At 36.8% G+C, this 24,990-nt stretch overlaps 1 protein-coding gene across 1 annotated transcript in view; it reads right to left on the reverse strand.

Moving 5' to 3' along the window:
* The window catches only part of EVC2 (EvC ciliary complex subunit 2), a 261,845-nt gene that overhangs the window by 56,097 nt on the left and 180,758 nt on the right, over window positions 1-24,990 (reverse strand). Inside the window, exons 20-23 of the mRNA XM_043972227.1 lie at window positions 23,321-23,371; window positions 20,256-20,452; window positions 18,046-18,147; window positions 16,025-16,107 (exon numbers count right to left, since the gene is read on the reverse strand). Coding sequence (XP_043828162.1) covers window positions 16,025-16,107; window positions 18,046-18,147; window positions 20,256-20,452; window positions 23,321-23,371 — 433 coding nt within the window. The remainder of the gene's footprint in view (window positions 1-16,024; window positions 16,108-18,045; window positions 18,148-20,255; window positions 20,453-23,320; window positions 23,372-24,990) is intronic.

The following is a 24,990-nucleotide window of genomic DNA, read 5'->3' on the forward strand; positions in this document are numbered from 1 at the left end:
GCCTAACACTCATCAGAATTGGCTCAAAGACCTTAATCTCATCAGAATTTGCTCAAGGAAGCAATAACACACACACACACACCCAATTGGGTGGAGTAATCTATCTAACCCTGAAAGAAAATAGGTTGGAATGAGATAAATAGAGCAGGGCAAAAGAAGGGAGAGAAAATTGGGGTAAGTGATAGAAGCAAATCCCTTTTGAAGAGGGATAGGATGAAAGGAGATAGATAATAGAGTAAATATCAGGGGGAAGGGAATGGAATGGAGGGAAACAGTTAACAATAGCAATTGTGAAAAAGAGAAAAAGGGGGAAAATTGTATGAAAAATATTTATAGCAACTCTTTGTGGTGGCTAAGAATTGGGAATCAAGGGAATTTCCATCAACTGAGGAATGACTGAAGAAGCTGTGGTATATGACTGTAGTGGAATGGTATTGTGCTATAGGAAACGACAAACAGGATGATCCCAGAAATACTTGGAAAGACTCATATGAACTGATGTATAGTGAAGTGAGCAGAACTGGGAGGACATTGTGCATAGTGACAGCAGTATCATTTGATGAGCAGCATCATTTGATGACTTAACTACTGTCAGCAATACAATGATCCAAGACAATCCCAAGGGACTAATGATTAAGCATACTATCCACTCCCATAGAAAGAATTGATAAAAAGAGCACTTGTGGATTGAAGATATGTAACCTATATCAGATTGGTAGCTGTCTTGTGAAGGGGGGAAGAAAGGGAGGGAGGGAGAAAAATTCAGAACTCTAAATCTTATGAAAATGGTTGTTGAAAACTACATGTAACTGGAAAAAATAAAATAAATGTTTATTGAACAAAAGTTTTAGCACAAAAAAAATTAAAGAATTCCTGAAAGAGCTCAGAAAGGAGTTTAAAAATCAAGTAAGTGGGTAGCTAGGTGGTGCAGTGGATAAAGCACTGGCCTTGGGTTCAGGAGGACCTGAGTTCAAATCCAGCCTCAGACACTTGACACTTACTAGCTGTGTGACCTTGGGCAAGTCAATTTAACCCTCATTGCCTCACAAAAAAACCCCAAAAAACAAACAAAAAAATCAAGTAAGTGATGTAGAGAGAAAATTGTGGAAAAATGAGAGTGATCAAAGATAATTAGGGGGGAAAAATTGGCAAGAAACAATTTGATAAAAGAGACAAAAAAGTACTGAAGTAAATACCACCTTAAAACAGAATAGGTCAAATGGTTAAAAAGAAAAAAAGGTACAAAAATCCACCAAACAGAAGAAGACTTTTAAAAGCAGAATTGACCAAATGGAGGGGGAAGTACAATAATTAATTAAAGAAAAGAACTCCTTAAAAAGTAGAATTGGCCAAATGGAAAAGGAGGTAAAAAAGGTAACAGAAGAAGATGATTCCTTAAAAATTAGGATGGGGCAAGTGAAGTTAATGACTTTATTAAATATCAAGAAACAATAAAACAAAATCAAAATAATTAAAAATAGAAGAAAATGTGAAATATCTCTTTGGAAAAAAAAAACTGACCTGGAAAGTAGAGGAGAGAGAATTTAATAATTACTGGACTGCCTGAAAGCCATGATAAAAAAGGCCTAGACATCATTTTTCAAGAAATTTTCAATGAAAAGTGCCATGATATTATAGAACCAGAAGGCAAAATAAAAATTTAAAGAATACACTGATCATCTCCTATAACAAATTCCAAAATGAAAACTCCCAGGTGTATTATAGCCAAATTCCAGAGCTTACAGGATAAAGAAAAAAATATTGCAAACAGCCAGAATAAAAAAAATAATAAAATATCATGAAGCCACAGCCATGATAACACAAAATTTAGTAGCTTCTACATTAAAGAATTGGGGGGCTTGAAATACCATATAATGAAGGACAAGGAGCTAGGATTACAAACAAGAAACACCTCCCCAGCAAAATTGGGTATAATCCTTCATGGGAAAAAATGGTCATTCAATAAAATAAAGGATTTTCAAGCATTCCTAATGAAAAGATCAGAACTGAATAGAAAATCTGATTTTTAAATAAAAGATTTGATTAAAGCATAAAAAGATAAGTAGGAAAGAGAAATCATAAGGGATTTAATATTTAACTATTTACATTCTTACCTCAGAAGATAATTGTAACTCCTAAGAACCTTATCATTATTAGGGCAGTTAGGAGTATACATAGACAGAGGGCACAGGTGTGAATTGAATATAATGGTATGATATAAAAAAAGGGGGCAAAAAGAGAAATGCAGTGGGAGTAGGGGGAAGAGAGAGCTAGAATGGGGTAAATTATCTCACATAAAACGGCATAAAAGTGCTTTTACAGTGGAGAGGAGAATGGGGAAAGTAGTGAGGGGCAGTTTTCAGGTAAAGTAATTGAAGCTATCAATTTTTGTTATTCAGTCCTTTTATCAGTCCTGTGTACCTCTCCTTGATGCCATTTAGTGTTTTCTTGATAAAGCTACTGGAGTGTTTTGCCATTTCCTTCTTCAGTTCATTTTACATATAAAGAAACTGAGGCCAACAAGGTTAATCATCTTACCTAGTATCCCAGAACTAGTAAACGTCTAGGCTAGATTTATACTCAGGTCTTCCTGACTACAGGCCCAGCTCTTTAACCACTGTGCCACCTAGCTGCTTCATTCCCCCCTCCCCAAAAAAGCTATCTATACTCATATAAAAATACTCAAAATCCATCTTGATTAGAGAAAGGCAAATTGCAACACCTCTTAGGTACCACCCCACACCCATCAAATTGACTAATATGACTGGAAAAGATTATGACAAATGTTGGTGGTAATGTGGGAAAAAATGATACACTAATATACTGTCAGTGGAGTTGTGAACTGATTTAATCATTCAGGAAACAATTTGGAACTATGCTCAGAGGGCTACAAAATAGTGCATATCCTTTGACCCAGCAATATCACTACTAGGTCTGTATCCCAAAGAGATATGGAAACAAAAAGGAAAAACACCCACATAGAAAAAATATTTATCACTGCTTTTTTGTGATGGAAAGGAATTGGAAATTGAGGGGATGCCCATCAATAGAAAAATGACTGAACAAGTTGTGGCGTATGATTGTGATGGAATAATATTGTACTATAAGAAATGATGATCTCAGAAAAAAACAATCTGGAAAGACTTCCATGAATTAATGCAAAGTGAAATGAGCAGAACTTGGAGAATCATGTCTATAATAAGAGCAATATTGTTTGCTGATCAACCATGAATGACTTAGCTACTCACAGCAATGCTATTCAGGAAAATACTAAAGGACTTGTAATGAAAAAATGTTCTCCATCTCCAGAGAAAGAACTTAATGTAAAAATAATCTAAATGCAGAGTAAAGCACACTTAAAAAAAAAAAAAAACCTTTATTTTTCTTGGGTTTTTATTCTTTTCTTTTTTTGGGGGGGGGTTCTGTTTCTTTCATAACATGAAATATGCAAATATATTTTGCATGACTGAACATGTACACTCTATATCAAATTGCTTGCCTTGTCAATGAGGGGGAAGGGATGAGAGGGAGAAGAGAATTTGAACTCAAAATTTAAAAAAATATATCAAAATTTATTTTTACATGTAAGTGAGAAAAATATAATATAAAAAGGAAATACCTAAATGATTGGGAAAATATATTTCCCAATATTAATATTTGTATAACTTCATCCCTTTGGCCATACAGGATGGGGATGACTGTATGTGACAAATACCTGCTATTCATAAGATCACATAAAAGATTTAGAGTTATAAGGGATTTTAAAGAACATTTAATCAAACATACTTATTTTGTGGCTGAAGTAAGAGGTCCAGAGAAATTGTGTCTTGCCCTAGATCACACAAGTGACAAGTGACAGAGCCAATAATTCAGCTGAATCCTCTGATTCCACACTGGATGTTTTTTTTTAACACCAGCAAGCACCAAAGAAATAGGATTTTGCAGAGTAATTTGTTGTTATAAATTCTAATTATCAGCAAAACCTATCAAGCATATATTACAACTATTTACATATGGATGAAAGAATGTCAACATACAAAATATAATAACTGTCAATACTTTGTATAGTTTTTTAAGGTTTATAGTCCCATTTAAATTAATGATCTCATTCTCTCTGTTTCAATCACAAGTATTTTTTATCTACTATGTGCTAGGTATTGTGCTAGTTGCTGTGAATACAAAGACCAAAAGAAATATTATTTGTCTTCAAGGAGCTCATATTCTATATCCTATATTTTATATTTTATAGTTAATTCCTTTTTAAATTTTTCTGGCATCTAGCCACATATATGTGTGTATATACACACATGCATACACATATATACATATATATGTATATATATTTTTTTCTTTTACAATCATTGTAGCTGATATATAATCTCTTTGGGTGCCTTTTTCTTTCCTTCAAATTACTTAATATAGATCTTTCTAAATATATTTATTTTCCGCATACTGATTCAACTTATTTACATTCAAGTCCTCTAGCACATTGATATGCCATAGTTGATTTTGCCATTTCCCAATTGTGAGACATTTCAGTTGTTTCTAATTATCTCAGTTATGTAGTTCATGTGTGATATACACCTCATATTTTGATGAAGCTTTGGTCTATTTTCACTCAGTTGTTTTGTAAGAACTGTATAAAAATCATATGAGATGTCAAAATAAATTACAATCCTGCTTTGATTTTTAAAATATAAAATACTTTAAAAGAATGTTTGTTTATTATAGAAAACATAATTCCTCCAAGCAGGCCAGATCAAGAACACACTTGAACAGCAACCAGTAAAAATCTTTTTGATAGGGAAGGCAGTAGCCAAATGTGATTCAGCTGTTTACAAATTTTATTCATGAATAATTAGGATTTTGTACATTAATAGTAACAACCATATCCACATACAGAGGACTAGCAAGAAGAAAAAAAAAGTGTTTTTTTTAAAGCTCAGAACTGAATTCATAACTATGCCCTTGCCCCCTCCCCTCAAAAAAAAAAGCACATCAGTAGGTGATGCAATTTAAACAAATACATTTTCCAGAAGGAGGGACAGAATTTGTTTTGGAAGCTTTGCATAAAATATGTAGATATATACACAAAGTGAAATTGCTTCCCTAGGAATCTATAAGACAAAAAAAAAATCTGGATAAGGTTTGATTTGCTGAAAAGTACCTAGATTAGATTAACATAGAATCAGAAATGCATCCACATTGTGATCTCAAGCTCTTTGCAGTTCTTTAATACGTTTATGTTTGTTCTGTGTACAAATATGAAAATTGATTTCCAGAAAGATATAAGCCTTCCTTCCAGTTTGGTGCCTACATGCTTAATATATTTTTGTTGCATTGTTTCCACAGGGTGTGGTAGAGTGGCCTGGAGGACAGAGCTTGGATCTTGAATTAGAGTGTATGAGTTTGGGTTTTATTTCTGGCACCTATTACCTTTTTGACCTTGAGCAAGTCACTTTACATCCATGGGATTCATTTCCCTATTTATATAACAGGAGGATTTCAGTAGATGGTTTGTAAAAGTACTGTCCAACTATAAGTCTGTATTCCTATTATGCTTTGTAGGGTATTGCAATAACAAATAATTCTATAATAAATATTTTTGAGGATCTAGTTTTTTATGATTCTACTGTTTTTAGCATCTATTCTTTTTTCTTTTTTTTTGGTGAGGCAGTGAGGGTTAAGTGACTTGCCCAGGATCACATAGCTAGTAAGTGTTGAGTGTCTGAGGCTGGATTTGAACTCATGTCCTCCTGAATGAAGGGCTGGAGCTTTATCCACTATGCCACCTAGCTGCCCCCAGCATCTATTCTCAATATATTTTAGTGAATGAACCTTTGAACCCATTAAGGTTTGCCTGATATTTCAACATACTTGCAATGTCATCAATGTTCATACTCTCTTCATTTGTACAGTTTTCAATCCATCCCTGCTTATCCATCCTATACAAATCTTGCCCTTGCCATCTTATAAATCCTACATAGAAGTTCTACTGTATGAGCTGAGGGTTTTATATATATATATATATATATATATATATATATATATATATATATATATATATATATATATATATATATATATATATATATATATATATATATATATATATATATATATATATATATTTCATTTTCCAATCCAATAAATGCCAACTGTGGAACTGAGTGCCAGGCCCTGTGCAAGAATGTGCCTGTCTGGCTTACTAGTTATATATCTCTTTGATGCCTTCCTTTATAACATTTCCTCCTTTTTCATGTATTACCAGGCTGTGAAAGTCTACCCTATGCTGCACTATTGCCCTTTGGCCGACTATCAAGTTTGAGTTCTTCAGAGACCTCAGTATTTTATGACATAGTCATATGAGAATATTAAAAAGCCACCAACCCATGAGCCTACTTTCCTATCTCTACAAAAAAATTATGGAAATAATATGAGCATGAATCCAGGATACCCTTAAAAGAAAGATTTTGCAAATGATCTTCCATAGCCTATAACATCTTTGCAGAGACATAATTGACTGAAAGGCCAGATAAATATCAGATCTCTGTGATTAACGTATGTTTTCTGTAAAAAAAAAAAAAAATTTGATTTGGAATAGCAATACATTTCTGGACATGCCAACAAAGTGTCTCCCACCCATAGGAGAAATTTATTTTCCATTTATTATTATTTTAGAGGGGCTTTTGTCAAATAAGGATTGGATTAGATGCCCCCTGATATCCCTTTCTACTCTGATGGTTTGTTTATGCTGAGATCTTGCTGGTTCCTGGGTATATTTTGATTATGCAGCTTGGCACATTCCATGTAAAGTGTTGTGGCTTGGCTAGGAGCCATCAGAGTTGAGCAACTACACCTTCTCCAGCTTTGGTTACCCAGACTGTTACTCACACTGAAAGTTCTGAAGTTGACTAAGCAGCAGAGAAAATTTTCCAATTGCACTTGATGATAATCCTAGTGATATTAACATGCTCTCCAGCATCCTCTGTGATTCAGTCACTTGGGGAGTTTACAACTCCATAAGCATCTTTGTTTAGCTAACCCCCAGCCTCATACAAGAAAAGTAGCTAATATGACTCCTAGTTCTGACTCCCTCCTATGCCACTTGCCCTTTCCCCCTTCCCCCTTCCCCCTCGCCCCCAAAATTAGCTCAATATTTTCTTCAGGGCAGGGCAACCCTTGCATGTAATCTCTTAATCTATTTATTTCTCCTCTTTCTTTATGTATTTTTTTTTCAGGGCAATGAGGGTTAAGTGACTTGCCCAGGGTCACAAAGCTAGTAAGTGTTAAGTGTCTGAAGCCAGATTTGAATTCAAGTCCTCCTGAATCCAGGGCCAGTGCTTTATTCACTGCACCACTTAGCTGCCCGTATTTCTCATCTTTCTATAGATCCTCTGTTGGTCTCTGTATCTATTTTTGTTTCCTCTCTGTCTTCTCCTTGTGTCTCTATTTCTGTTCTCTCTGTTTCTCTATCCATCTCTTCCCTATCCTGCTATATCTCTATTTGTTTCCCCTTCCCCTTGAACCTCTGTTAGTCACACACTCTCTCTCCCCTTTTGTAATTCTTGTTCTGTATGAATCTCTTTCTATCTCTCTGCCACATTTTATGCTCTCTCCACACACAAGGACCATGAATAATGGCGATCATAGACTACAGTTTTTCCTATAAGAAGAGTCTTTAGGAATAGCAATAGACAATTCAATGAAGCAGCATCAAACCCTTAGGAGGATTTGGAGAAGGGAGGATCACCTCATCTCTTCTGCAGTGATAAAATATTGATGTTGTTATTTCTTTTCAACTTCTTTTCCATTTGGGGGGTTGAAATGATAAAATTTAAAGCCTAGATGGAAGGGGAAAGGGTTCTCTCAGTAGGAATAGCCCCTTCCTCACTTCCCTTTTGTAACAGGCACTTTGGACTTTGATATCAACTAGGATTTGAATACTTTTGTGTAAATGCAGTGTGAGACAGAGTTGTGGTGCCCCCAGATGCCTCTATTGGAAGATTCTTCACCTTCTTCCAAGTGGAAATGGCCACATTCTGAGCCAACACACTTTGTATTCTGATGGGAATGTCATTTGGATTTAGATATGGGGAATCTGAATGAAAATCCCAATTCTGCCACTTGATCTAGGTGACCTTAATTTCTTCATCTGTAAAATCAAGGGGTGGGATAGATATTCTCCCTCATTCTCTTTCTTGTTGGAAAAATCACATTCTCTCCCTCTTCTACAAAGGTGGGGGGATTAAGCATATAGAATACCACACAGACTGTCAAAAACTATGTATTGTTTGGTTTTGCTGAACCACTTTTCTTCTTTTTTTCTAATTAAGTTACCTGGGATATTTGATATTTTTAAAGGAATATAAAGAAGTACCTTTGCCCTTCTTAGTTATAAGATCTAGCTTTCTATCACTTTGTTGCGGGTTGCAGTAGAGGAGGACAACCCCTGCAGAGCTCCTGTTTATTCTGGTTTTCTGAGGGGCTCATTATGGAAGTATGGACTCAAGAAGACCTGAGTTTAAATGCTGCTTAAGACATTCACTAGCTGTGTCACTCCAGGCAGGTCACTTAATCTCCTGGTGCCTCAGATTCCTCACCTGTCAAATGGTTATAATAATAATACCTTTAGTACCTAGATCATAGAGTTCCTATAAGGCTTCATTAAGATGATGTATTTAAACGGATTTGCAAATTTCAAAGCATTATACTAATATCTGTTATTTCTGCTTGTTATTAGCTTAATTATAGTAATACTTCACCACTTCACTGATCTATGTTTTCATCATTGTGGGCAGTGTGGGCACTCCGGCCAATATAGCCACCTACCAACTTTTCTATATTTTAATATCCATTGAATAAATCTGTGAGTAGAAATCATTATCTGGTGTCCAATTCTCTGAGCTTTTCTACACTTAACCAGCTTGATCATTGGGCAATAGATACAGTATCACTAGGCATTTTGGGAAACATTTTGGGCTTGTTTTCTGCTGGTATTGACTTCAAGAACCCAAGTTTTCCCTTATGCTACAATAAAATCATTTAAGATTAAAAAATATCTCCTAGAGGCTGAATAGTATAGTGGATGGAGGACCAGCTTTGGAGTCATGACCTGGGTTCAAGTCTTGCACCAGTCACATATAGCTTATGTAACTGTTGGTGAGTCATTTGGCCCTCTATCTCCTAGTCAGCCTCCATCCTCTAAGACTAAATCCTAGAGTAGCTGCTGGGCTGCATCTGCAGAGGGAATTCTCTGCATCAATAAATTACAAGCCTAGGGGACAACAAAAATTAATAGGAGTATATCATTTTTATTGTACTACATTATGTAAATCCTTGTTTTATTCCACATATTAAAAATAAAAGAGTAACTCACCTTTATTTAAATTTATAAAATGTCAATTTTCTATCTCAAACCCTATCCATCTTCAGTGTCCCTGCTTGTGTCTACTGTATCACCATCCTTCTGGTTACCTATGTTCTTTTTTTTCTAGGTTCTTAATCTCATGTCATTCTCAGATATTCTCTCTCCCTCCTCTCCCTCCCTGACATATCCATTTAGGTGCCAAATTTTGTCCATTCTACCTCTTCTCTCCATTCATAATGTCTTGTCCATTAGGTCTTATCCATAAGTTCTTGTCTCCCTCCTCCACATATCTAGTTAGCTGCCAAATCTTTTCCATTCTGTCCTCTTCTCTCCATTCATAAGGTCTATATCACCTTTCACCTAGACTATTATATAGCTTCCTACTGATCTTTTAGCCTAACTGTTAACTCTTTTATTGGAAAAGAACCTCTGAGACACTCTTTCATTTAGCTACAAATGACTCATACCTTTTTACCATACTTATAATAAGAATGTTGGTCTTGACAGGTTTCATTTCCTCCAGTAATATAGTAACTTATAGATCTTGAGAAAACAATCTCATGTTTATAGTACCAAGAGTTAAAGTTTATAGATATTTTAAAGATAATAGCATCCTCTGTCTCCTTTTCTACCACGCAGTCCAGAAAGGACTAAAGATCAATTTATGATTTTTCTTTCTTTTATTGGTTGCTATGGCCAAAAAATTTATTGCTTATGTATGATGACCTACTGATGGTGAGTTACTTGGAATTTAGAGAGGCTGGGACCCAGACATTAGATTCAGTCTATCCAGTCTGCTACAAGAATTTGAAACTTATAACATGGTTGAACCAGCCAGACCTTATATTCCAGAGGTATATGGGGGCAGCTAGTTTGTACAGTGGACAGAGTTCTAGGCCTACATGTAGGTCAAGCTGCATTCAAATGCAGCCTCAGATATTTACTACCTGTGAACCTGGGCAAGTCATTTAATCTCGACTTGCCTCAGTTTCCTCAACCATAAAATGAGGATAATAACATCACCCCCAAGGATAAAGGGGTAAGGAGTAAATAAGATATTTGTTAGGATTAAAGAAGATAATATTTGTAAGAGCTGGTGCATAGTAGGCTCTTATTAAATGTTTGTTTCCTTCCTTCCTCCCTTCCTTCCTTTCTTCTTGCTTCCTTTCTTTTCTCCCTCCCTTCTTGTTTCCTTTCTTCCCTCCTTTCCTTCCTTACTCCCTTGTTTTCTCCCTCCCTTCCTCCATTTCTGTTTCTTTGTTTCTTTTTCTTTCTTTCCCTCTTTCATTTTTCTCTTTCTCTTTCTCTCCTTCCTTCCTTCCTTCCACCTTGGAGAAATGAAATCATGATATCCCGATATGACTTTGGAGAATGTTTGTGGAATTGTAAAACTCAGAACACAGAAAAAAACAGTCATATTTTAAGAGTTGGAGAACTCAGTGACTATCAGTTCCAACCTCAGATTGAAGCATAAATCTCATCCACATCATCCTTGGCCAGAGGTCATTCAATTTCTGCCTGAATGCTTCTAATTAGAGCAAACTCAACACGTGCCATGACATATCACTCAGCTGATAGATGGCTTTGTCAGCAAGTTTATTCTCTTCTAGTGCACAGATCTACTCTGTACAGTGTCTCCTGTGGTAGCAGGTTAGTAGAATAGAACAAGTGCTAGATTTTTATTCAGCTGATCTTGGTTTTGTTTCCAGGTCTGTCACTTCCTTAGTGAGCTCCCATGAGTCACTTCATGTTTCTTAGCCTCATTCTCCTCATCTGTCAAATGATGGCCACTGCAGTCTCTTCTAGCACTAAATTTATGATTCTTATTCTCTCTATTGCTCATTAGAACATATTTAATCCTTCAATAGGACAACCCTTCAAATATGGGAAAATAATTATTTTCCCCTAAGCATCTTCATTTTTCTGGGTTAAGCATTCATATCTTCTCCAATGGATTCTCCTGACAGTCTCAACCCCCCACTGAAACTTTCTCTTCATCACACTTAGGTTGGGTTTTTAAAAATATGAATAGTCTTATCCAGGTACACAATGGCTTACATAATGATAACTCCTATTTCTCTTTTGTTGTAAGATTTGTATACGGTTCCTCAGAACAACCTTATGTAGTAGATAGTGTAGGGTTAATATCCTCTTGCTCACACAAAACAGGCTCTGATGCTCTAGTGACTTGTCCATGACCACATGTGAAGTAAGTAGCGGAGGTGAGATTTAAAACCAGATCTTCCTAACTCCAACTCAATTTTTTTCTTCAGTGCTCCATGTATTGCCTCTTCATAGCCTTTGTGGGCTGGTCTGTGAAACTGAATCACCACTTAGAGTATTGTTTGCATTGAAAAGTGGATTCCAAATTCTAAAAACTGACCTATAAAAACAAACTTTTGGAATACAATCTGTTCATAAATTCAGACTTCCTCTTTTGCAAATGGCTCTACAGTGATTGGAATAGAGACCATTCATCCTTATTAGATTTTTTATAACCAACAGTGAGATATTCAAATACCCTCATTTGTCCAAGTAGAAACTGCAATATATATGCAAAGTTACAATTCAAAGCTGAATATTGGCATTATCGTGCCAATACATCTTGAAAATGTGAAGGCTGCATTACATCCAAGAAATGGCCTTTCATTCACAGTCGCTATTCTGAGGGCAAAAGATCTTCCCTGGTTGCTGGCATTTCTAAGGGTAATGCAACCAAGGCACCAAAATTCCACTAATGATAATGAATAATTTCTAACAGGAGACAAAATGGTCTAGCGTGCACTGAATCTACAAGAGTAAGACAGGTAGGAATTCAGAGCCCAGAAAGGGAGGAGACCAGCTAGAAGCAATTCTGCTGAGTGGTTTCTACTTTGTCTTGACTTTTAGTACTTTCTGTAAAGCAAAAAGCTTTTCTTCTTTCAACTCCAAAGCTGCCCGTGTTGTGGTCTCATCATTATCTCTGTGATTGCTGCCCATCTAGGTCTGTTTGGCCTCCAGGGACTCCCAATCTCCCTAAGATTCTCCTGGCTCAACTGCTTATATCTTCTTTTCTCTTTAATCACCCCCTTAGATTTAAGATTTTTCAAAACTACTTTATTAGCATTTAAGGAGATAACAATATAAACTAAACCAAGCACATACAACATGTAATTATATCGTTACAAAGCCTGAAAATTGAAACTTGACACCCAGAATGTAGCTATAAAGCACACCAAAGTTCTGGGAGAAATTGACACCCTCCCCAGCATCTAGCCATTCAATAAGCTGTTTTAGGAGCATGCCTTCTTCCTTTATCTTTGTCTAAAATAGAATTCCCTAAGCCAAATGATCTCACAGGTCAGTCAAACAACTAAATGTTCTCCCACTCTTGAGATGAGATCTAGTAATCCTGGAGCAGAGACCCAGGTAGAGAAGGAGAAAAAAAAAATCAAGAAGAAATAGGAGAAAGAAAGGGAGTATTTTTTTTTTGTTTCTAGGTTTAATGAAACAAGGGCAGATGCCTGTAAGAGATTTGCAGACTAGGAATAATTTGTTCTGGCCTGGGTCAATTCTGAGACTAACAATCTGGAATCACATTTTTAACTATTAACTATTTTCTTCTCCAGGTTAATTATTGCAAGTTCCTATTATCCATGAGTCCTTAATTTTTTTTGTATTATGGAGCTTTTTGACAATCTGTTGAAGTCAAAGAACCTGTTTGTTCTCAAAATAATGTTTTAAAATGCATAAATACAGTTATGACAATTAAGCCCATAGACCCCAGGCTAAGAAACTTTACTTCACCCCTTTCTTCACTAAGCATGCTTTCTAATCCTCTCAGCATCCTATATAACTCAGGATTTGTGGTGGTTAAATATATTCAATCAGGAAAATCCTCACAGACTCCTCCCATAGTCACAATACCTTCCCTTTCACACAATGAACACAGTCAAAATTTAAAAAAAAAAAAATGCACCAAAAGTAAGAACAGAAGCATTTCTCCATAGCTTTCAAAATGAAATATATTTTTAAATGGTCCACATTTACACAAAAATAAAATATTGCATTAACCACAGGAACATGACTCACTTTAGCAAACACAGTCCAAAGGCTCTTTTCTCTTAATGTTCAAGAGGTGACCTGGCCAAATGTCGGGGAAAACTGATGAGGGCTCTTGGGTCTCTTTGTTGAGGCTTGGTCATGCACACTGTCACTGTCCTGGCTTCATTTTACATCCTGCTCTAGAGCTATCTCCCAAGAAAGTAAGTGTTCCCCAGGAAGTCCATTCTCAGACTTATTGCAACTAGGCAAAGATTAAAATAGAAACTAGGCTGACAGATGTGTGTGTCTTTTTCCTATTTACAACTAATGTTAAAGTTATACAAAAATACAATCATATTTAAACTTTTATTTTTTGCCATCTAGAGGTCAATGTTCTGATTTTCAGTGGAAGGAAAGAGTTTCCTGCCTTCTTTACTCCCAGGTGTTGAGGTAACCAATGAAGCCTTCTTAGAGTTCAGAAAGTTCTTCTTCTTTCTCTTTGATGAGGCACATAGAGAGATGGTAGGCTCTTCTGGATTTCTAAATATGAAGACTTTCTCACCAGTGCTTAGTAAGTCACTCATTTCTGCACCTCTAATGTGGACTTCAGAGGTCTGGCCCACATAATCCACTGAAAGTTTTGGCAAGCTTCCTCTTTGGAACAATGCCACTCTCTCCATGAGGGGAAGATGTGTCTTCTTTAATATGCTAAATGAAGGAGATACATAGGGTTAGAATCTTTAGAAAACAGACAATTTGAGGAATGAAATGAACATTTTTTACATATTTGTGGAGGGAGATTGGAGAGGACTGGGGTCCTGAATTTGTGATTCCAACCATATGGGGAATTCCTGGCATGGAAATTCTTTCCACTGATTCAGATTAGGAACTCAGTTATAACCTATACTTATAGAGAGCTGCCTGGATCACTGAGAAGTTAAGTGTTTACATGATTAGTGTATGTCACATGTAGAACTTGAACCCAGGTCCTTTCATACATTAAGGCAAGTCCTCAATCTACCATGCCACAAAGCCTCATTGCATATAAGTTAAACAGAAGCAGCTTAAATCCTATCTTTTATAGGAAGGCTTTCCTGGTCTCCCCCTCTCAAGAACATACCTTCTTGGGTTGACTTCTGTCTACTCTGTATATGTTCTACATGTGACATAAAGAGGTAGCTAAGTGGCCCAGTGAATAGAATGCTGGACATGGTGTCAGGACAACCTTTTCAAATCCAGTCTTAGACACATATTAGTTTTGTGACCCTGGTAAAGATACTTAACCTCTGTTGGCCTCAGTTTCCTCATCTGTAAATACCTATCTCCCATGGTTGGTGTGAGGGTCAAATGAGATAACATTTGTAAAATACTGTTCAGACTTTAAAGTGCTATAGAAATGCTAGTTATTGTCATCATCATCCTTACCACCACCATGATTACCATCATCCCTGGGGAACACACCTATTCTTTATTCAAGTATTTAAGCCTCTAGCACTGAAAATATGTCAAAGAGGATTATCACAGAATTGGTCATTGTATTGAAGCAAAAGCTAGAAGGGACCTCAGAGACCCTCCAGCCTAAGGCCCTCATTTTGCTAGGTCTTTGGAATATGCATGTGTATATAAATATATATGAAATTATATTATATGTGTATACATACATATGCTATAACATAATATATATATTATATAATGTATTATAGGATATTATATATTTCTATATAAATATACACCATATAGAATATATTACATTATAATAGTATACTATTATATAAAACATACATATATAAGGCATACCATATGGTATAGTATATTATACCATACTGTATGTTACATAATATATATGTAATATATTCGTGTATATAATACACATACACAATATAATACATACACATGTGTTATGTATCATATAGTATGACATAACATAGTCAATGTATTTATATAAGTAATATATATTATAAACATATAAAAATGAAATAACCCCTACTCTATGAGTGAGGTAACTGAGTATTGTAGACAGAACAACAGTGTATTCATTAGCAAGGCATGTTTGCATATGAGACTATTAAATAATAAAATGACTTTCCTAAAGTCATAATTGGAATACAATTCCTCTCACTCGCAATTCAGTGCTCTTTGTACACCACCATACTACTGTCTTATGCTGCCTACATCACAGGAATGTTGTATGGAAAGAATTTTGTAAACTTTCAAATTTTATTGAAATCTAAGTTGTTGTTATTAACTTCAGGATTATAATGACCATTTTACTTCAGTCTACAGCTTCTATGTTGGTTACTATGCTGGGTACTAAGGATAGAAAGATGAACAAAGAAGCCCCTTCAAGCAGTTTGCAATCTAATGGAGGAATTAAACATGTTCACCTGAAATTGATGTGGTAGTTTCTGATAAGTAAAAGGAAATGCCCAGGCAAAATTTTATGCCAGAATTGTAGGTTGGAGCATCCATTTCCAGCTGAGAAGGGGGGCAATACAGATAGCTTCAGGGAGGAGGGAGGTGCCTGTGCTCATTCAAGAGGAGAAACATAGAGGGCAATCCTAGAGGAGGTCAGGGAGAAAATAGAGAGAAGTGATGGAGCTGAGAGGCAGATAGCAACAAAGAATGACAGACCCAGGGGGCTCTGATCAGGGCTGCCCTGGAGAACAGGAGTTGGGCCCAGAGCGACACAGCAGATGTCTGTCAGCCATGGCTTGCTTTAAGCAATGAATAACAAGAATGTCAACCAATGAGGGACCTAGAATAATATAACAACATGAAATAAAGTGAGAATCTTGTTTCCTTTACTTGGGAAGGAAAAGTGTTTGTCAAATCTGGCTTTTTATTGCTTATTCTTTTAGGGTACAAACAACATCTGTTCTTGGGATAATGAAGGAATAAATTGGGAACAAAGATTAATGTTTAATCAACTGTACTTGCTCACAAGCTGTGTTTAAATGGCTCTGAAACAACTGGTTGAGAAGGGAAAAATTCAGTCATTTACTAATTCATTCCCTTTGCATGATGTTAACAGACCAGTTTGGATTTTTTTTAATCCAACTAGAAGATTTCTGGTCACAAACTAAACTTCGTAAGCCTCAGGGAAAATAAAGGCCTTCACGTGGAGGGTGATATTTGAACTTAGCCTTTAATCAAGCTAAGGCTTCTAAGATGCAGATATGAAATAGGAATGTATTCCAGGCATGGAGGTCTAGCCAGTGTAAGGCCACAGAAATGAAAAGCTTAAGTTTCAGAGATGGAGAACAGTAAAAAGGCTGGTGTGGCTGAAGAGAGGGTGAACAAAGGGAAATCATGTGAAATAAGACTTGAAAGGCAGGCTGGAGCCAGACTGTGAAGGATTTTAAATGGCAAACAGAGTATCTCATATTTATCCTGGTGGAAACAGGGAGCCACTAAAATTTAATGAGTAAAGAAATGACATCATCATACCTGTGCTTTAGGTAAATCACTTTGACATTTAAGTGAAAGATAGATTGGAGGAGGGAGTAACGAGGCTGGGAGACAAATTAGGAGGTTATTGCCATAATGCTAGCAAGAAGTGAGGAGAGCCTGCACTAGGGTGGTGGTTTTGTGAGAAGAGACAAGGGGATAGGTGCCAGAGGTGTAGATGGGCCAAGAGTTGGCCACTGATTGGATACGTTGGATAAATCTAAGGAAGATAACACAAGTTGCCAGCATACATTTATAGAGATAGTTTCCTTACTGGTTGTTTAATATACTGATGAAATCACAGGTCAAGATATTCTCTAATAACTACCCATCTTCCTCTACCTCTACCTCCCATCATCCATTCATTAATTAGCATTCTTTGGACATTGAGACTATTCCAAATCCATTGATCATGTACACAAGAATGGCATGTGAGACTTCCTCAGATTCTTTTTTGAAATTCAGACATATCATGCCTCAGCATTGCCTGCCTCTACCAGTCTAGATAACCTAGAAACATCAGAAAAGTATATGAACATAAGATTTATTTAAATGTATCTATTAAAGAACTCCATTAATTACATAATAATCAAAATAGTTGACATAGGTAAGGGTATACTGTTAGAAACAAGAAATAGTTACTGGGCTCCCCTATTAATCTAAAGTTCACCAATATTTTATTTTTGTTTTTGATTTTTGGTGGGGCAATGGGGGTTAAGTGACTTGCCCAGGGTCACACAGCTAGTAAGTGTCAGGTGTCTGAGGCCGGATTTGAACTCGGGTCCTCCTGAATCCAGGGCCAGTGCTTTGTCCACTGTACCACCTAGCTGCCCCCCAATATTTTATATTAGAGGTTTTTAGCCAGGTATCTACAGACCCCCATTAGAGGTCAGCAGATGGATTTCAAGGGATCTATGAAATTGGATGGGCAAAAATGGCATCTTTATTCTCACTAGCTTCTAACTGAAATTTAGCATTTCTTTCAAGTGTAAATTAAAAAAAAATATGATCTGGAAAGGGAATCCATAGGCTTCATCAGTCTGCTAAAGGAGACCATGACACACAAAAAAGTTTAAGAACCTCTATTCTAAATAAAGATTTCCCACACAAGCCCAGCATCCATGAACTTCTGAAGTGAGTACAGGTGACAGGCAGCAGAATAGATTAGTTTCCCCTTTTTGCAGATTCTGAAAGCCTGTCATTACCTCTCTTTCTTCTGCCGAGCTGAAAGTGTCTTTTCTAATCCTGTGCTGATCAGATCTTGTCTTAGTTTGATCTCTAAAGCTTCCCACAGCTCCTGGTGCTTCCTAAAAGCAAAAAAAGGGAAATCTTATCATTTTCTGGTCTGAGTATTTTAAGGTGAAAAATAATCAATCAGTTTAAAGAGAAAACATTATAATAGCTCAATCTGCTGCTGCGCTCCCCAGAATACAAATGCACATGCAGGGATGACTGGTTGTAATCCTTACCTCTTAAAATTTCTTCTGAAGATATGTTTCGTGGAGAAAGAACTTGAATGACCATTGTACTTAGAGTTAGAAGGTACCATAGAGTTCATCTGCGCCAATCTTCATATTTTACAGATGAGGGAATTGAGGATTCCAGGGGTTAAATGACTTAAGGTCACAGAAGTAGTAAGTTGCAAGATCCCCATTCTGACTGAGGTCTGACATCTAGTTCTATGTCACTGTGCTGTACTTGCCTTTCTGGTCTAATAAGGACTGAACTAGAAGGCCCTTCCAGGATTGAGATTCAATAATCCTAGTTGGAGAAAGTTAATGAAAGAAGTAAGGATTAAGGTGAGCCTTAACGGGCCAGAAGAATCAACTATAATTATAAAAGTCAATATCTTAACAAACATAAAGGGATACTGAATGCTAAGTGAAGCTCACTAAATTATTGTACTTCAATGTCTGGGTGGATTTGAGATAAGCATAGATATCTCTTCCCATCCAAGCCATTTATCTTATGGGGCTCTAGTCCATGTTGGTTATTAATCCTCCAGCAGAGATCTACACTACAGTACTGAAGGATACACTGCATAAACTATGCTAGGTATTATATATAGAACAAGAAAAATGAAATGATCCCTGTCCTAAAGGAGATTAGAATCCCCTGATAATATATAACACATTCACTAGAAACCTTCATCTAGATCAAACTATGGAATCCAGTGCAAAATTTGGGCTGTTCATCCCTTCTCATGGCAGACTGCCTCCTTTAGTTGCCTGTGTCCTTAAATTGTCTTTTATATTATTTCTGGCTCACAAGTCACTGCTGGTGATGTTCTGCAATCTATTTAAACGCAAATCAGTTAATTTAGTTAAATAGTTAAAAAAAAAATAAAAAATTGCGGTCTCAGACACTTGACACTTACTACCTGTGTGACCCTGGGCAAGTCACTTAACCGTCATTGCCCTGCACCCCCAAAACTCCCAAAACATTTGTCGCAGCTAGGTGGTGCAGTAGATAAAGCACCAGCCCTGGATTCAGGAGTACCTGAGTTCAAATCTGGCCTCAGACACTTGACACTTACTAGCTTTGTGACCCTGGGCAAGTCACTTAACCCCCATTGCCCCACAAAATACATACATAAATAAATAAAACAAAAAATCGAAGATGACCTATATATTCCTATCATGCTCTAAATGGGACAAAAAAGGGCAGCTATGCCAAGTCACATGATAGAAGGGAAAGACCACTCAATGTGGAGCCAGAGAACTGGGAGGTAATGGAGTAGAGTGGAAAAAGCAATGAGTTTGGGGGGTCAGAAGACCTGAATTCAAATCATGACCCTGCCCCTTATTACCTGTGTGAGTTTAGGAAAGTAATTTAATTTCTATAGGCCTCAATTTCCTCATCTGTAATATGGAGATCAGACTAGTTGTTTCATCAATTTTCAGTAACGTATGACTCTTCAGGACCCCATTTAGGATTTTCTTGACAAGATACTGGAGTTGTTTGCTATTTCCTTCTCCAGCTCATTTTACAGATGAGGAAACTGAGGCAAACAATGGTGAGCAACTTGCCCAGGATTACACAGTTAGGAAGCATCTAAGGCTAGATTTGAATACAGATTCATCTTCCTGACTCCAGGCCTGGCACTCTAGTCACTGAATCACCTAGCTGCCCCAAGACTTGAGTTTTGGTTCTGTTGTTCATATAAATTTGACTAAATTACTTAAGATTCTGCATTTGTTTTATTTTCTGAAAAATGATATGGGTTTGGGGGAAGGCGATTAGATGATCTCTAAGGTTCCTTCCGGCTTTAAATATTATTATTTTTAGAAAACGACCTAAAGTTGCATTTGGACAAAGACTCATAATGAAATATATACCTAATTCCCTAAAGCAATTGACTTCATTCACCTTCCCTGAACCATGTGTCCTCTCCCAAGGCTGACAAAGAGCTTACCTCTTCATATTGCTGTCTGTGGGCACTTCACTGTTGTCACTTTCAATGAGGTTGTCTGCATACTTATCGTTGACTGCATCCAGAACAGAGAGAAGCTCTGTCTGTGAACTTGAAGGCAGCATCAAGTTCAGTAGCCTGTGCAACATCCCCACTGGCACCATTGTCAGTTTGGATAAATAAGATGCCAATCGGAGTTCCTAGTGGAGTTAATGGAGAGAGTTCAAACACTTGCAGTTCACAACCTTCGTGATGAGCAATTTTTAATTTCATTTGGCCTTATAAGTTTTCTTACAGTGATAAAAGTTTCAGCAGTTCAGCCCTGCCAATACTTTCCCAGATATGCTCTGAGCTAGCTCTCTCTCTCTCTCTCTCTCTCTCTCTCTCTCACACACGCACACGCACACACACATACAGCTTAGCAAAATTCATCCCTTTGAGAATTTCCACCACTACCAATCACTCCTAGTTCTTATCTCTGCCTGGTACCACTTCCTAGGGTAAAGGAACCAAGCTTTGGTTTATAGCAAATAATATCCAGGAATCAAAACTTGCAGAATTTACTTGATGTAAGGGAATGATTTTCATATGAAAATATGTCAAAGATCTGTCTTCTCTGGTTTGGATGCTGCTTCTGCTGATATATATCACAACTCTCCCTACTTCTAACTGTACTTTAGTATAGAGGTATCAAATATGGGCCTGTAGACCATATGCAGCGCACTCTTAAGTGAGGCCCAAAACAGATTAAAATGCAATTGGGAAAAATATTTAACGAAATAAACAAAAATACGATAAAATGTAGACAATCTAGATCAATGGTTGAACCACCAGGATTCTTGTGTCTGGTTCAGTGACCTCCATTTCTCTTTGAGTTTGACATGATGCCTTAGTAAACAGTCTTCATGAGTTGCTGTGACTATAAACAGACATCACCAACCTTCTGATCCCAAGCTTCTCCACACATAGCTATGGTAGTTTCTTGACAAAAGACACCTAGTCCATTGTTAGGTTTGTACTAAAAAAGTCTGAACCTGTCATTGCTTTGAGTAGATTTCTGTGACTTTCAAGAACATGGCATAACTTACAAGTCATTATGAGGCTTCAAACCACAAAGTCAGAACTAAAAGAGATCTCAGAGGGCATCTAGTCTTACTCCTTTCATTTTGCTGCTAAAAAAAACTGAGGCCAAAAGAGGGGAAGTGACTTCTCTATGGCCATACAGTAAATAGCAGAGGCAAGAGTTAATTGAAGGGAATTCAATACCTTGCTCAAAGAGAGGGTTTAGTTGAGATGAAAATAGCCGAACAAACTAAAAATCGGAGTGAGACAGAATGCTATCTTCTAATAAGGCTATAAAATACCTGTGAAATCTACATCATGGGATGTTGCAAAGATCAAAGAGATCATCTGTGAGAGAAAACTTTGGTAAAAGTACAAAGCATTGCATTGTCTAAGGAGCCGCCATTACACTAAGAAGCAAGAAGCATGGGGTAGTGGAAAGAGCTCTAATTTAGGATTAAGGAGACCACAGCGCTTATCCCAGTTCTGCCACTCACATCTTCTGAGACTTCATGCAACCCTCATTTTCTCAGCTCATGTAAAATGAACAGGCTCACCTAGATGACTGAAGATTTTTCAGCTCTGACATTCAACTCTCTTTATTGTGGGAAGAGGGGTTAGCATGATGCAGTGGTAATACAAACTCTTGCCTAGGTGTTAGAAGGCCTGGATTCAGGCCTCAAAATCTACTACTTACTAATCATGAAACCTTGGTAAAACACATCTCTCTGAGCCTCTATTTGTTCATCTGTGAAAGGGGCTTAATAACACTCCCACCACCTAGAATCAAAGGATTTGAAACTAGAAAGATCCCTAGAGGTTATTCAGTGTAACCATCACGTGTTACATAGAAAATAATTGAGGTTTAAGGAATGTAACTTGTTCAAGTTCAAATGGGTAACTAATAGAGCCAGGATTCAAACACAGTGAGTTCAGTACTCTGTCCACTGTGCCTCTTCACAGAATTGTTGTGTGATAATGAATTTAGAAGTGCATTGTAAACTTCAAAGCATTACAGATTAGTAATTATTCTATCAAATGAGGTTATAGATAGGAAGTACTTTTTAACCATAAAGTAAAATATAAATATGTTACTTTCAAAGTTAACAAATGTATAGTCTTGTTTTAGGGGACCACAAAATGGAAGTACTGTTTCAGAAAGATGGAGTGGCAGCAGCGCAGAGACTGGATTGAGGACAGGATGCAGAGAAAGCCGACTTGCGGCAGGAGAATATCTCTATCACAGAAGTAGCTATTAATGCAGCTTTTGAGAAAGAGATAGATATGGAGAAATACAGAAAAAAAAGAGAAACAGAAACAGAGAGAGATAGAGAAGAGAAAACATAAAATGAAAATGTTCAAAGATGAAACTACATAGATTTCTTGCATTTAGCCAAAATTCAATAATCATTGATTGTTGTATTCTTATTCTGAAGTGCCTGTTTGGGGACTGATTAACATAATAGTCCTGAAATAGAGTTTTCTGAGCTACTTTTGATCTTGGATCATTTTTTTTTCTTGATCAGATGTGAAAATAAACTTTCAGTTATGTAGTTTGGGGGAATTAAGGTTTTCATGCTCCCAATCACCATTGTAAGGTTACTTTGAGAACCAATGGAAAAAATGGAGAAGGAAATAAATGAAAAGGAATCAATGTTGAACTCTCCCCAAACAAAGATCCATGTGCGTAGCTGTAATTCATGAGCCACGCTCCTCAGTAGGTTTCTGTAATGGGTCAACAAGACAGAGATGAGGAGAAAAGGCATCTCAGGAATGGGGGAAAGCCTATTAAAAGACATAAAGATGGGATACAGAATGCCAAACAAATGGACTAGCTGATAGGCCAATTTGGATCAATGTAGAGTGTGCCCAAAATAGTATTATGGCACATACTCCTTGTCCTATACTGGGACTTTTCAGGCATACACTGGAACTTTTAAGTAAATAACTTACAATTTTTCATAGACTTGGAAGGAATGTCAGGGGATATTTACTCCCAGACCCACCTCTCTACAACATCCGTGACACATGAAGTCATTCAACCTCTGTTCTATCACCTGCATTGATAGAGAAGTCATTCCTTTTAGAGGCAGCTCATTCTATTTTTGAACAGCATTTTTCTTATGTCGAACTGAAATTGGCATCAATTTTTTTATAATAAACATTCTTATTTAAAATTTTGAGTTCCAAATTCTATTCCCCATTTCCTCCCTTCCCTGATATGGTAACCAATCAAATATAGGTTATATATGTGTAGTTATGTAAAACATTTCCATATTAATCATTTTGTACAAGAAAACTCATTCTTTTTTATAATTTCCATCAGGGATCTAAATATATTGACAAACAAGACACCACGGTTGCAGTCTTGATCTTTTTGCTTACTTGTCCTGTGGCCTTGAGCAAGTCACTTTCCCTCAATGAGCATCAATTTTTTTAATCTATAAAATGAGCATAATCATATTTATATAACCTACATCACATAGTTGTCACAAAGATCAAGTGAAATAATGTGGGGAATATGTCAAGACTATAAATTATTTCAGCAATACTATGCTAGATAGGACAAGAAAATGGAATGATCCCTGTCCTAAAGGAGTTTATAATTTCCTGGTAATTTCCAACCCATTCACAGATAAGGAAATACATAGTAATTTCAAGAAGAAAAGCAATAATAACTGGGTAGTTCAGAATAAAAAAGACTTCAGGTAGGAGGAAGCACAAAATCATAGTCTTGAATGAAGTTTGGTGTTCTAAGAAGCAGAAGTGAGGAAGAAAGGCATTCCAGGAATGGGGGAGAGCCTGTTCAAAGACATAGAAATGGGTATGGGATGCCAAATTTAGGGGCTAACTGATAGGCCCATTTGGATGAATGTCGAGTGTGTACAGAATTGTAATACAAAATAAGTCTGGAAACATAAACGGGAGTCAGATTGTAGAGGGCTTTAAATGTCAGGCTGAGGAGATTGAATTTTATCTTAGAGAAAATAGAGAACTGTTGATGATTTGGGAGTAGGCGAGTCAGTCATTCAACTAGCATTTATTAAGGGCAGGGTATAGTGCTAAAAGCTACAAAGAAAAGCAGAAGCCAGTTCCTGTTCTCAGAGAGTTCACAGTCTGTTCTGAGTGATATGGTCAGACCTACATAATGGGAACATAAGAATATTAATATGGCAGGTGTGATGATGGGTTAGAGAGGGGAGAGACTTGAAGCATAGAAACTAAACAGCTATGATAATGATCCAGGTTACAAGAAATAAGTATGACAGTCTATGTGAATGGAGAAAAGGAAAAGGATGAGGGAGGTGGTCGAGTTAAAACTGGCAACTAATTGGATAGAGGAGTGTGTCTATGGGAAGGGAAGGAAAGTGGAGATAATTCCAGGTTGTGAACTTGGGTGACTGAAAGAATCATGGACTTCTGAGGAGGGAGGCATTATAGGAAAGGTAGAGAATTCCATTATGGAAATGTTAAATTGGACAGACCTCAAGGACAACTAAGTGAAAATATCAAGAACGTGGGACAGAGTACTGATAAAGACTGAATATATTGATTTGAGACTCATTTGCATAGAGAGTAATTAAACTGATGGTAGATAAAGACATTACTGACAATATTGAGAATATAGAGAAAAAAAAGAAAGAAAAAAGTGTCCAGGAGGGAGTCATTGGCTATA

Source organism: Dromiciops gliroides, chromosome 6 (genome assembly GCF_019393635.1).
Source record: "Dromiciops gliroides isolate mDroGli1 chromosome 6, mDroGli1.pri, whole genome shotgun sequence".
Lineage (NCBI taxonomy): Eukaryota > Metazoa > Chordata > Mammalia > Microbiotheria > Microbiotheriidae > Dromiciops > Dromiciops gliroides.